General features: G+C 46.5%; 3 protein-coding genes across 3 annotated transcripts; 1 reads left to right on the top strand and 2 right to left on the bottom strand.

Annotated features, from left to right (window-relative positions):
- Window positions 1–10: 10 nt before the first annotated feature.
- On the bottom strand, window positions 11–2,962 carry F4812DRAFT_36134 (uncharacterized protein). The gene has a single exon (XM_047931848.1). It carries the CDS (start codon window positions 2,843–2,845, stop codon window positions 335–337), a length of 2,511 nt encoding a protein of 836 aa, XP_047795331.1. The 5' UTR covers window positions 2,846–2,962; the 3' UTR covers window positions 11–334.
- A 436-nt stretch (window positions 2,963–3,398) lies between these two features.
- Window positions 3,399–5,780, top strand: F4812DRAFT_411280 (FAD dependent oxidoreductase). The gene is made up of 2 exons (XM_047932603.1): window positions 3,399–4,111; window positions 4,261–5,780. Exons 1-2 carry the CDS (start codon window positions 3,556–3,558, stop codon window positions 5,178–5,180), a joined length of 1,476 nt encoding a protein of 491 aa, XP_047795330.1. The 5' UTR covers window positions 3,399–3,555; the 3' UTR covers window positions 5,181–5,780.
- Window positions 5,781–5,977: 197 nt separating this feature from the next.
- Window positions 5,978–6,909, bottom strand: F4812DRAFT_454833 (TATA-box-binding protein; the record flags this gene model as incomplete). Its single annotated transcript, XM_047936716.1, has 4 exons — window positions 5,978–5,994; window positions 6,045–6,459; window positions 6,513–6,600; window positions 6,659–6,909. 4 exons carry the CDS (start codon window positions 6,907–6,909, stop codon window positions 5,978–5,980), a joined length of 771 nt encoding a protein of 256 aa, XP_047795329.1.
- Between the last annotated feature and the right edge of the window lie 6,108 nt (window positions 6,910–13,017).

Genomic DNA, 13,017 nt, shown 5'->3' with positions numbered 1-13,017 from the left:
GTATGACCGGTGAACCTTAGACCTCTGCTGGAATTTTCGCCGGCTCAAGGCCCCGGTATTATACCAAATAGGCGGCTTTGTCGCAGCACGTTACCATTGGTACCTGTTGCTCTATTTCGTGCACAATCTACAGCTATCAGATCTGGTTCATGGTCTGGTTGAAACTCGACAAGAGCCGCATTTTCGATATAGAGCACAGTCCAGGTCCAACTCTTCTGACGAAGAGCTTATCGTTAAAGCAAGACCCAACCTTGCTAAATAAATCCAATTCTGTCGCCAATGGTGTCCAAAAGGAGTTAGATATGTCCGTTTCGTAAGGTAATCGTATTATTCTTCATTGTTTTTCATTATCGGAGTCGGCGAACATATCGACAGCTCTCATACGTCTTCTGGTTTGGGACTCAGTTGATTGCTCCGTAGACAAGTTGCTTGAACTGGCCTTATCCTTCCCTTCATTGCCCTTTCCTTCGTTGCTTTCGCGCGCCTTGTCCTCTGCGTTGGCAGCAGAACCGTCTCGTTCAGCGACTGTCACTACGCTTTCATCCATGGGTTCTCCATCTTCGCTGTCATCCATTGGGACACCATCGATATCGGTATCCATGTCCGCCTCATTGATGAACATATCTTCGTCCATCGCCTCGCCATCCACGTCGTCAATCTCCATCTTAGACGTCTCCTCGTCATGTCTCAATTCCCCTGCTGTGGACAAAGACACAAACCCCTTCCCTTCAGTTTGCGTAGTAACCGAGGCGCCAGCCTCCACAGGTTTCCATTTACCCTTCTTAGCAGTCTCGTCAATCTGCTCCTCCTTCTTCGCACTCGGAGGGTTTTCGAACGTCTCGTTGAAAAGCTGCTGGCTCTCGTGTGGGAACGCGCACCACCCTTCCCATAGACTCAGCACTAGTTTGACGCTTCGTTTCCATTTATCCGCTCTTAGACGACCCCAATTGAGACGTTCCGCCGTAAGCCCTAAGATCTCAAAGACGTTGCTATCTTTGAGAGATGTCTCGAAGAGCTGGCGGTACCGCCAGGCATGCCGAACTCCGCTCGTGGCAGATGAGGAGAGAATGTCGCTCACTACATATAATCCAATAAGACTTGCAGCACTGGTGTCTTGAGTTTCGCTAGCCTTCGTAGTCGCATCGTCCGGGAAGGGTGTCGAATTATGCGACTCGCCGTTGTCGTCTCCATTCTTGTTAGATCTGCTACGTTCTGGGTTTGCTAATGTCGACGCAAATGGCTTGATGACGTTAGTCACAATCATGTTTACAATCTCATCCGCACCCCTGCTTGCATGTGTAATAGCAAAAGCTGTCACCCTAGCGATATCACCCTTCCGAATCTTTGTCAATGTTGTCGGGAGACGAGCTAGCAGGTGTGTCAATCTCGCTTTATCAAGCGGATTCAAGTAAGTGTTATCGTTGTCCCCACCGTCCATTGTTTTATGTCCTTCGTCCTCATAGTCTTCTTCATCAGAGGAGTTGTACTCCGGGTCGGACACGAATTCATCAATGGCGGTAGCGTACTCATACGGCAGGTCCTTCTCGGGTACTCTCCAAGCATGGCTGCCTTCGAATAGCGGTATGTATTTTCCTCGTCTTCCTACCTTAGCCTGCCCCCCTGTAACAACCTCCCAGAGTCGCCACCGATACCAGACACCACCTTCACAACGCGCATCCCAGAGCCAGGCCCATTTCTCGTCTTTCTGCACGTCGGGTCGTGACATCAAAAGAGCTTCAAACTCTGGGCCATGAGCTAGTACGGATTCAATCACTTTGTGGATTAACTGGAGCTGCTTAATGTCTTTGGGCGCTTGCACTGGGACATGGAAGATGGTTCGACTTATTGGCCCTCCCGCCGTACTGTAGGATGACGGTGGAGCAAACCCACGGTGGAACCCGCCCGGGTGATGAGGATTGCTATCATTAGCCTGCGGGACTGGCTTTGCGCCGAAGGGATGCGAGGTAGACGAGGAAGTGAGGGTTGACGTAGCCGTGCTAGACACCACAGCGGAGGATAGATGTCTATGTAGCGATAGATAAAAACCGTAGCCTAGGTATCGGTTCTGGAGAGAACTAACGGCTGCGTCGATTTCCGTAGCGGGGGTTTCTTTGGATAAAGTGACAATAGCAGCTATGGATTTCCTCTCGGTACTTCCTGTAGTAGAAGGCAACATCTTCACATTTTCCACGGTCAAGTTTGACGGTATGAGAGCCTTTATGACTGCAGGAGATGTCCCCGGCGGGAGGTTCGCTAAACGGAGTGTCGGCTTCGCTATAGCTTTTTGCTCAGCTAAATCCCTAGATCTCGTGTCGCCTTCGTCGTCGCTCGCATTGAAGACTTTCGAAATGACTTTATTAGGGCGTGAGACGTGACCGTCGTCACTATCATCATCATCGTGAAATCCAAGTCGACCCCGAGTATTCTCCGCGCCTCTTTTATTAAATCCTTGCTGATCATTATCGAACCTCCTCTTGCTGCTAAATGACGTTGGCCCAGGACCCAGAGATCCAGGACCGCTCTTCAACCCTGGCGCACCACCTAGCCCGGTACCGAAATGCCTCTTTGGCGGTGCTGGCCTACCACCTTCGCGACTTTGAGGTCCACCAGGAGGTCGAGCACCATACGCGACATGTTGACGAGAAGGAGGCCCCGTGTTGCTATCATCATCGTCGTCGTGATCGAAGCTCTTCACAAAACTCTCGTATACCGCAGCGGTCTCGGCAGCTTCTCGCTTACGTTTAGCCTCGGCATCGGCCTTCTGCTTCTCGAACGCGGATTGTTTGGAGGGTTTATGGAGCTTCGCCTCGACGTTGGGAAAGTCGGTGAGTTTCTTGGAAGACATGATGGCTGAATTATTTAGAGTAATATAATATTACGTAGGACGTCGCATTTTGCATTTTGTGAATGATTTGGTTTAGTATTAGCTGATAGCTGAAAGGGCAGTTGGCGTTGGAGGTTTAGAAGAAAGGTTGACGAAGGACGGCCAATTGGAACAGATCCACCACCTACATTACCTGCCTAGGTACCTAGGTACATTCCGGTCTCTTATCCTTTTGACCTTACGCACTTACATAATACTTGCATATACCTAAACTTACTAGTTACGGTTTAGGTAAAACATAACTTTAGGACAGGTACCTAACCAGGTACTAAGAGAACGTCCCCACTCGAAACTTCGACCGCACAAGTTCGACTTTTACACGATCCAATCGTATATATCATTGGCCGAGTTGTTGCATTGCACATCTAAACCGTAAACCGTAGTCAAATCAAAGGCGCTATTCGCGCAGTCAGCTCATAGCTCATGACCCAACAGTATGCGGATGCGGGGCATGTTCGTTTGGTTTCCATATCGGCCCTGGTGCGGGGAGTATAATAGAAATCCGAATCTTTGAATTATTAGCCATTAGCTCTCTCACTATTATTAAAGGAATACAATACTACTTTTGCTGCTATTACTACCTACTATTACTACTATTAGTATTAGCATTAATCTCGTGACCCAACTAGGCCCTCTGCTTAGCTGAAAGTTAGATCGCTACGCTGTGAGAAATGCTAGCGTCCACGGGAACTCTACCAATGGCCGACGTTCTGTCGTGCCCAACGCCCGTCCTCCACGACGTCAATTTCGATACAGATATGAATCCCAAGCGTGACATACCCTCCAGTATTCTTATCATAGGGGCTGGAGTCTTTGGGCTTAGCACCGCCCTCGCGCTGGCTAAGCGTCCCGAATTCGCATCTTCTTCCATAACGGTCTTGGACCGGTCACCGGAGCCTGGCGTGTTCCCGTCCCGTGACGCCTCCTCTATTGACTCGTCGAGGATTATCCGCGCCGACTACGCAGATCCCGTCTATGCGTCGTTAGCATCGGAGGCACAAGTCCACTGGCGGCAGACCGATCCGGCTTCTCTCGGGGGCGAGGGGAGGTATACGGAATCCGGATTTATACTGGGAGCTGACTCCGAGCCGTTGGTGCGTGATGACGGGTCACCGACTGGTCTTGCGTATGCTAAGAAAAGCTGGGTAAATGCAATGGCGCTTGCGCATAAGGAAGGACGGCCTTTAAATTCGATTCGCGTTTTAAAGAACTCGTGGTCTATTGGCAGTATGTAAACATTAAAAACCCCTTTTCCCCTATTACTAGAGTAAGGTTTCTCTGGCGAGCTAACACAGGGGGGATTTGTTTTTAAACCTATGCTGCTTTAAGTTCTTTAACAAAACGTACCTAAAACAAATATTAACATATTGTCACAGTGATATCTGGCACAGGAGGCGAGTTCGCTTATTGGGGATACATGAATACGGCGAGTGGTTGGGCAGATGCTGAAGCGAGTATGAAATGGTTCTACGAACGTGTCGCTGAAACAGGCCGCGTAACCTTTGTGAACGGGAAGGCTGAAAGTCTCGAGACAGACGAATCGTCAAGAAGGGTCACTGGAGCGCGGCTAAAAGACGGCACCACACTATCAGCCGATCTCGTAGTGGTGGCCGCCGGTGCCTGGACGCCCACGCTGGTGGATCTAACGTCGCAGGTCGTAGCTACTGGTCAAGTTCTAGGTTATATGGACATTACGGAAGAAGAACAGAAGAGACTGGATAAGATTCCAGTTATGCTAAATGTATCAACAGGTCTCTTCGTGATACCTCCACGCAATCGCGTCCTCAAGATTGCAAGACACGCATATGGGTATTTAAACCCTAAACCGGTGTCAAAACCTCCGCTAGGAGTTCCTGGCTCAAAAGCCCCCGAGCTTATATCCCAGCCATATACGCATCTTGACGACGCAAGTCTCTCAATCCCAACAGACGCCGAGAAAACATTGCGAGAAGGTTTGCAGAAGATAATACCATGGCCAGAGCTGAAAGATCGGCCTTTCTCTCGTACTCGACTTTGCTGGTATACAGACACAGTGACGGGAGACTGGTTAATAGACTATCACCCATACTGGCAGGGCTTGTTCGTTGCCACAGGCGGGAGTGGGCATGCGTTCAAATTCTTGCCTGTTATAGGTGATAAAATCGTGGACACGATCACAGGAAAATGTTCCGAAGAACTTCGAAGAAAATGGCAATGGAAATTCACAGGAAATACAGAGATTATAGCAACAGAAGAGGGAAGTCGGGGCGGACAACCAGGAGCAATACTGGAAAACGAAATGAAGAAAATCAACTAGATTTGAAATCAGTACAACCGTCACAAACCAGGCACAAATCACGAAAAACACAGATCAAAGTATGGGAACGCTTTTTTTATGTATCATCGGGTGTGGAATGATGTTATGCTCTCCCTAAGGAGGAACCTTAAGCAAACAATCACCCAGCTGGGAGTCCAAATGATGCCTGCAATTATACGTGGGAGTAGGCAAGACTTTAACTCAGCTGTCCAGATGGATCATGATGCCATACAGCTAACATCACTCCTGTTCTCAAGCTCTCAAGCTCTGCGGAACTATATCCGCTAAGATAATTCATATCCACTTTATTACGACCCTCGTAACGTAACCACCGATGCTGACAAGCAATTCGGGGTATCGTAACCTCCACCGACGCCGTAAGACCAATTATACAGTCCTACCACCTTATAAGTCGAATTAGGACGGCACCTTCGACCTGCGCGAATGCCGCCGGAAAGTATCACGGTGCAATCTAAGCCGCCAATCCGGTTCTGAAGAGGTTTTTTTTTTCTTGTTTTTCCATTGTGATGTGAAATCATCCCGATTTCGTCCAGTGTAGGTCCTTCCTATGTTTAACGCCGATGCAATGCTATGTGGGAAAACGACAATGATACAATTGACGTGAGACCGGGGATGTGGTAGGCCCAGAATTACGTCATGACTCGTAAGGCAAAGATCATAAAATCATAAGGGAGTCGGTTAATTTACATATCCCATATGGGAACCGAAGGGGAAAAGTCTATGATAAGAGCCGTTTGAAGAAGACTCGGGTCAATGACCGAGTCAGGTTCGTCACTTCAGATCTTGCGGAAATCTAATCGAAATTAGTAAAGCGTCAGAATAAAAGGCAAAGAAGCACAATACCTTGTAACACAGGGTAAATCATTTCGAATGCCTGGTAGATCTCCTCTCGTACCTTCGCGCCGGTCAAGACAATCTTACCGCTAACGAAAATCAGGAGCACGATCTTGGGCTTGATCATGCGGTAGATTAGACCGGGGAACAGCTCAGGTTCGTAAGAACTGAAGTTGTGATGACGCGAGGCAAGACCCTCGAGCCGAATAGGGAACTTGATGTCGCAGCTGCCAACGATGTTCTGGATCTTGAAATCACTGAATTTCGCGTTGAAACCAAGCTTCTGGATGATACGAGCATATTTGCGCGAGGCGAGTTTCGAGTCGTCTTCCGACTTAGCACCGGTAACAACCATCTTGCCAGAAGCAAAAATCAGCGCAGTTGTTTTGGGTTCGCGGATACGCATAATGACGGCAGCAAAACGCTGGAGTTTGTTAGCTCAGTGCTTTGAACAACAAAGGACGAGATTCGTAGTACCTTCGGGTTGTACTCGGCGTTGCGAGCATGGAGGGCAATCGTCTTCAAATCCAAACGGCACTCAAGGTTGACCGTGGCGACGATATTCCTTTATCATGCGCGGTGAGTCTAAATGTCTATAAAAATGCGACATAGGTTATACATACTGCAAGGTAGGAGTCAAACCACTTCCCCCTTGAACAGCCGCAGGCGTAGCAGCGGGTGTAGCGGGAGTCACCCCGGTACCGTTTGCAGCCTGCTGAGGAGCGCCGTTTACGGGTCTCTGGCCGTTCGCCTTATCAGCATCGAAAGAAGGCGGTGTGAGTTCACCAGCACCGCCAGGGAAGGAGAGAGAACCGGGCGCGGTAAAAGCCTTGGCTTGCGCGGCAGTAGCCGGGTGCGTATGAATAGATTCCATCTTGCAGATGCACAATCAAGCTTTTTAAGGCTTTTTGTGGAGTAGGACTGGAGTAGACCTGAGGATCTAATCAGTTAGAGAACGAAGTCCAAAGAATGAATGAGCACTGAAATCCAACGAGCGTGATAGTGGATCAATAGAAGGATGTGCTAAAATATGGATTGAGGAGGGAAAAAGAAAAAGAAGAAACAAATGTTAAGAAAACGCTGTGCTTAAATAAAAATTGGATCTGTGCAATAGTAACTGATGATTCAGGCATTGATGAATGTGCTGAGGGGCAACGAAGCGACAGTGAGGTGTTGATGCGAAAAGTGGGGCGTTGCTAGGTACTGAATAATAAGGAAAGTGCGAAAAGTGAGAATTTGAGGCAGTCAGGTTTGCTCAATGAGGGGTAATTTCTACAGGCAGGTAGGTTTGGTTGCGGTTTCCATAACACCCCCCAAGGGATTGTGTCCAGGAATTGGCAATTAAATGATTAGAAAAAAAAAGGTAGCCTTACCAATGGGACGTGTAGGAGATAAACAAGCAAATGTCTCCCCTACACGCAGTAGAAGCAGCTAATACGACGGGATGAGGTCGATATATCTTAGAGGCACACACACGAGATGTAGATGTCAGATGTCAAGAGAGTCACTCTTCGATAGCAAAATCGAAGTAGTTCGTGAACTTTCCTTCCACTGATTCGAAGCGCAAGATATACGAGTGACTGTCGAGGTCGAGGCCGAGGTTATCTAGATAGGATTCGACAACAACGACGGCGGCGGAAACTCGGATCTCTCGCAACGACGGTATCGAGGGGAAGGCAAATCCTTGGCCTTGTAGTTTTTTCTTTTTTTTCTCTAAAAAAAAAACTCGTCTTCTATTGTTGATCTATCTTCTTGGCTACACAGCACCGTGACCCGTGCGGCGTGAATATGCTCGAGATCAGGTGAGAGGGATTAATTCTTCCTGATGGAGATGCTCGGATTCTTGAGATAAGAGAGCAACTGGTAGACAAAGGACCAACTCAAAAAGATGATGCCTTTGGTTTACTTGTAACGCCTGTTGGCCTAGTTTAGCGGACAAGCACGTCACACGATGACAACTTCGTTGCCGCCTCAAAGCAGACGTTGTAGTTGACAAGCAGCCTGATGTGTGACGATGAGATGATGTATTATGTGGGTGTGTGGGAAGAAAGATACGGGAAACGGGAGGCGGGAGGCGGGGTACGGGGTAAAAAAAATATGGAGTTAAAGTTGAGTTAGTCGCGGAGATACGTACTCTCTCAATCACCGTTAGAAGGGAAGGTGGGGTCCAACAATGGTGACGCGGTTATGAGAATATGACCGTATGAGAGAGTGAATAAAACAAAAAAAATAAGAATATTATGAGGCCTAGACTCAATTGGCAGTTGACTTTGCTGGCAAGTGGTCTGTGTGGCTGGTGCACAGATTGTTGTGGCTGAGGAGGATTTATGAAAACGGGGACCTTCGGGTCGGAGATTCCGCGCGCAAGAATTTTCGAAACATTGAAGTTGAGGGGAAGCCGAGCAATTTATAATTTTTGGAGGCAAGCGCTCTCGTGCAAGTACGCACTGACTTTTTAGGTAGGTACGCCCTAGTGTGGCGGAAACTTACTACCTACTGCTCCCTGCTTCCCCTCCTTAGCGGCCACGCTAGCATTAATGCGTCCAATCATATGTGCTCACTTGTCCCTTATTTTATCTTCCTTAATCTTTTTCTTTCCTTGCTGGTCACTCTAAGTTCTTACCAAGTCCTTTTCATTGTTCCTCGTCACGGCACTATTTCATCCCATACAACCTTCGGACCTGTACATGTTTTTGCCATCACCCTTTTCATCCTTATTCTTTACACCACTCACAATCGATCATTAACCCTATCTCTCTCCCTCCCGACTCCTACCAGTGTGCATGTGGAAGCTAATTAACTAGCATTATTATCGACGACATTCCCATACTGTTTTCGTGGCTGCAGAAACCCATGACTCGATCGAATACATCCACAGCCTACATAGTACGCAGAAGTATGCAGAAGTATCGTCAGTCCGTGTTGCGGCTAACCGCTCGCACTGGGGACGGCTCTACCTTATTGGAAAGCCACCAGTCAGCCAGTCCCGTCCAGACTTCTAAAAAATCTTGACTGGTGGGTGTGAGCTGGACGGAGTTTTAGAACCCCAACCATACCACACCTTGCGAGCCTGCCATCCTATCCCCTCCTCTTTCTCCCTGAAACGCACACAATACCTCCTCTTTTACCCCTATTATCATGCTTTTTATGTTTTGATTGACGCTTGGCCAGTATCTCGGGTTTCGCTAAGCCTCCACAAGAACGCATATCTATTCACTTTTTGTTATGAATGGAAAATCCCAAACACTGGTTCAGGAGACGATTACATGTGTAAACGAGCTCTTTCTTTCTTTTCCGCTCTGCAAATAGACGGAACGGCAGATTGTCAGGTTGCTCCTGTCGCACTCGAGCATCCTACAAATTTTATTTTATCCCTCTTTTCTTTGTTTGGCTGTGACGATCCTTTTTTTTCGTGGATCAAGTGCAGGTCTCATTTCGGTGGTTTCGGAGGTACCAGCCGCAATTGCAATCAGAAAACGCCACCCTTGACCAACACTTTTTTTTCTCATTTTTCTTCCCTTTGTTTTGTTGATTTTTCCTTCTCACTTTACCCCTTCAGGAATGGTAAATCCGTGTCGAATCCAGAACAAGAATCTTACTCATCGAATATCTCGCAGCTTTCTAAACCTGGATTTGCTACAGCAAACTTATTCGAAAAGCCAGATGTTATTATCTTCACACTCATTTTATGTTGTATGTGCACTTATCGTTTGAGCTAGCTGGCTGAGAACCGAGTGAATAAGATACTTGATGCCACTGTTGTGTTTTACCCCCCTCCCCCCTTTCCTACTTTGGTAACCATTATTGCGGTTTCGTATTCTATCGGTACACAAGGCGGAACCCGTTCAGGTAGTGCACAGTAGCCTTCCAGCAAATCCCTGCCAGTGGCCACACGCATTGTTTTCTACCTAAAGGAAAAATTTTCAGTTTTTTCAAGGAAATCTTTTCTCGGCTACCAGCCTCATTCAGCTGTACCAGCCGGTCCAGCCAAAGAAAAATTCCATGTTATGCATTCCTTCTTGGCAACCCTATGACTCATTAATCTCCCTTTTTCTTTCAGAGTTTAATGCAGCGATCGGTGTTATTGTTTTTTTCCCTTTTTTTCACGCACATGAGTACAACTTAGACTTTCTTTTTCGCACCACTAATTTAACTCATAGGAAGCCGCCTTAAATGATATCTGTCAGTCATATTCTATTAGCAGCTCAAATTCGTGCTGGCAAAATTGTGTCGATTGTGCGCCGCTGCTGCCTGAGCGCTAATTTTTTTTTTCGCGCTGGTAAGAATGTGACATCCCTGTAGCTTTAAGAGGCTTGGCTCACTTGGCTGGTATGGAATGTATGCAGGTGCTCGGTACTCCTAAATCACCTGATGTAACGATGGGCGGCGGTCTGACAATGCAAGCTGCACAAAAATTTTGCGGCTTTGAACATGCAAGTAGCCTCCAGTAGCCAGTATTCGCGGACTGTGTTTTTTTTTTTTTTTTTTTAAAAAAAAAAAAAAAAACTAAAAAAACTCAATATCAAATTTTGTACTTCATAACCTTCACATGATCAAATAAAACACGAGTCGTAAAAACCTTCGTTTAGTTATTAATAGTGTGTAGCTATTGTCTCTTGGATAATTATTAAATCATACTTCATTTTTGCATTTAATTTGTTATTCATCTTTGCAAACACTTGATTCAACTAGTGGCTCTTTAAAGTCATAAAGTTGTAAACATTAAGTCTTGAAACAATAACAACAAACCATGATTGGTCTATATATTAGCCAAAGTCTTTAGATTTCCAAGATTATATAATCTATTAGCGACGATACCTACACTCGTTCCCGAAACATCTACTACATAGTGCCGGCATATGTGTTGTTATAAACCAAATATCTAAGTATTTCAAGTTTATATAATCTGTAGCTTTGCTAGCTTGTGTTCCGCAGGAATCAAGTTCCCACCACCCAAGAAGATATGTTCTACTCTGAGTGGTAAATTCCAAACTTGTTCGTAATCAAGCATGTCGACTAAGTTGAGACTCCACAGAGCTTTATTCCAAAACTCTGTACAAAACTAGATTTGGATATGGAGACTAGGTATAATATTAGAAGAGCCCCATAAGCACGCATAGGCCTAGTTATTGACACGTTCCAGTATGGGGCTAACTGAAAGCAAAGTCCACGTGGTTATCTGCAACAGTACCGTCTTAAGTTCTGATATCTGCTCTCTTTACTACCTGTTTTGATACTCTCACCTTGAACTGAAATTTCAAGCCCAAAACGTTTGAGAACACGAGTACGCATATAGCACTTCCATAACACTTCTTTTTTACCTCAAGCTCCGACAACTAGGTACAAAAGCTGAAGTGCAAAGTTGGTAATCATACCACAACGTCGGTGTATTTTATTTTATTTTATTTTATTTACGTTAGAAGCTACAAGAAAGGAGACTGCATGAAATCCTCTGATATTGGCTTTGTTCCGCAGGGATACGCGAGATCTGCCAGTTACGGTGTAGCCATGAGCCCCCCTGTGTCGTGGCACACGCACCCCACGTCCAATCTACGATTTGTGCACGACGTTTCTCGCTCGAGCCGTATCTCCGTAATGAATTTTATATCGCGGGCGGGTATAGGCAGTTTTCTCGAAAGTCGTGTGAAGAAAAGAAGCGAGGTGGATATAGCTAGGTACCTTCTCCTCTGGTCACAATTGTACCCAATGAATGAAATCTAGATCTTGGTTATGGTGCCCGCATCTCGTGTCACGAGGTTTCAACATGTTGTCGGTCTGCGTGGCTCTGGGCAAGAAGCTGCTACCTGGGTATGTAGTGACGTTGAAATGATAACACGTGTTCGCGATGCCAGGACGGAGATGTGGTATAAACTAGATCAGTTTAGCGAAGGCGACGAAAGCTCCGACCGCAGGAGACCGGTTCAAGTCACCGACGCCAAACCCCGATCGTCGTCGGTGTGCGGTAAGGTCTACTATGTACACGAACGGGGGTGGGGGTAGAGCGAGCTGACGAGAACCTGCGAGCACTTTGAAAAAAAGAAAAGCGATGATGTGATTAAGTGGGGGAAGTTTCCCACCTAGACGGCTCTGAAGAGCCTGAGGCTTCTAGACTTTTTATCAGCCTATCTTGGTCTACTACTACATAGTATGTAGGTATCTATCCAGACTAGATCATCCCGGACCATCCCAGACTTGGCTATCTATTTCTATTTCTATCTATTGCTATCTATTGCTATCTATTGGCAATTGGGCGTAACTGGTTAACATAATCGTGTCCACTCAACGTTCGTTTGGATTCTTTGGAAGATTGCCCCGGCCACGCCCTGGTTATCCCTGCAATAATTTTTTATATTCGCCGACGAGCCGCCCACGTTTTTGTTGTCCGGGTTGCATACTCTACCTCCTACCTGTTATTGTTTAAAAGTAGTCGGTGTTAAGCGAATTAGGGTGTTCGTTCTTTATACATACCTGTAAGTTAAAAGATAGACCCTCTACGCCAGACTGGATGGAATAGTCGAGAATAGCAGTAGCACATTGTCGGTGTGTATTGGCCATGGTGTATTTTGGACCATCCCCATCGGTTTGCTGGCCATCCTTCTATAATTGACTTTTTTGTTCTGTGAACGTGTACCTAAGAAAAGCCAGCGAATCCACGTCACCGCTAGTTACCTATATGCATTAACATGTAGTGTAGACTCTAGAGGAGGTAGCTAAAGTTCTATGTTCTGTACCTTATTGCTTTTCTTTCGGCTTCCATTAAGCTTCTGACGATACACGGGATAGATCTGCAAAGCTCCGTTTACGGCGGACACCCTCCAAAAGCCCAAAAGTATACTAGCTGCCGCGATAAGCCTTGGGAAACTTGGGAAACTTCTGCTCCACATCTGCCCAAGTCCTTGAAGATACCCTCCTTGAATTTATTCTGCTTCACATCTTACTGTGGTAAGCCGTACTCTAATTCCAGAGACCCTCTAAAGTGACC

Source organism: Daldinia caldariorum (assembly GCF_022478825.1).
Source record: "Daldinia caldariorum strain CBS 122874 unplaced genomic scaffold F4812scaffold_1, whole genome shotgun sequence".
Classification (NCBI taxonomy): Eukaryota; Fungi; Ascomycota; class Sordariomycetes; order Xylariales; family Hypoxylaceae; genus Daldinia; species Daldinia caldariorum.
This window is presented reverse-complemented; position numbering and strand designations above follow the sequence as displayed.

What these genes read in the sequence shown, in the direction of transcription:
- F4812DRAFT_36134 (XM_047931848.1), bottom strand. Translation starts at nt 2,845, where the DNA reads ATGTCTTCCAAGAAACTCACCGACTTTCCCAACGTCGAGGCGAAGCTC.
- F4812DRAFT_411280 (XM_047932603.1), top strand. Translation starts at nt 3,556, where the DNA reads ATGCTAGCGTCCACGGGAACTCTACCAATGGCCGACGTTCTGTCGTGC. An exon ending in GAACTCGTGGTCTATTGGCA is followed by an intron (nt 4,112 to 4,260) that starts GTATGTAAACAT and finishes ATATTGTCACAG; the next exon opens with TGATATCTGGCACAGGAGGC.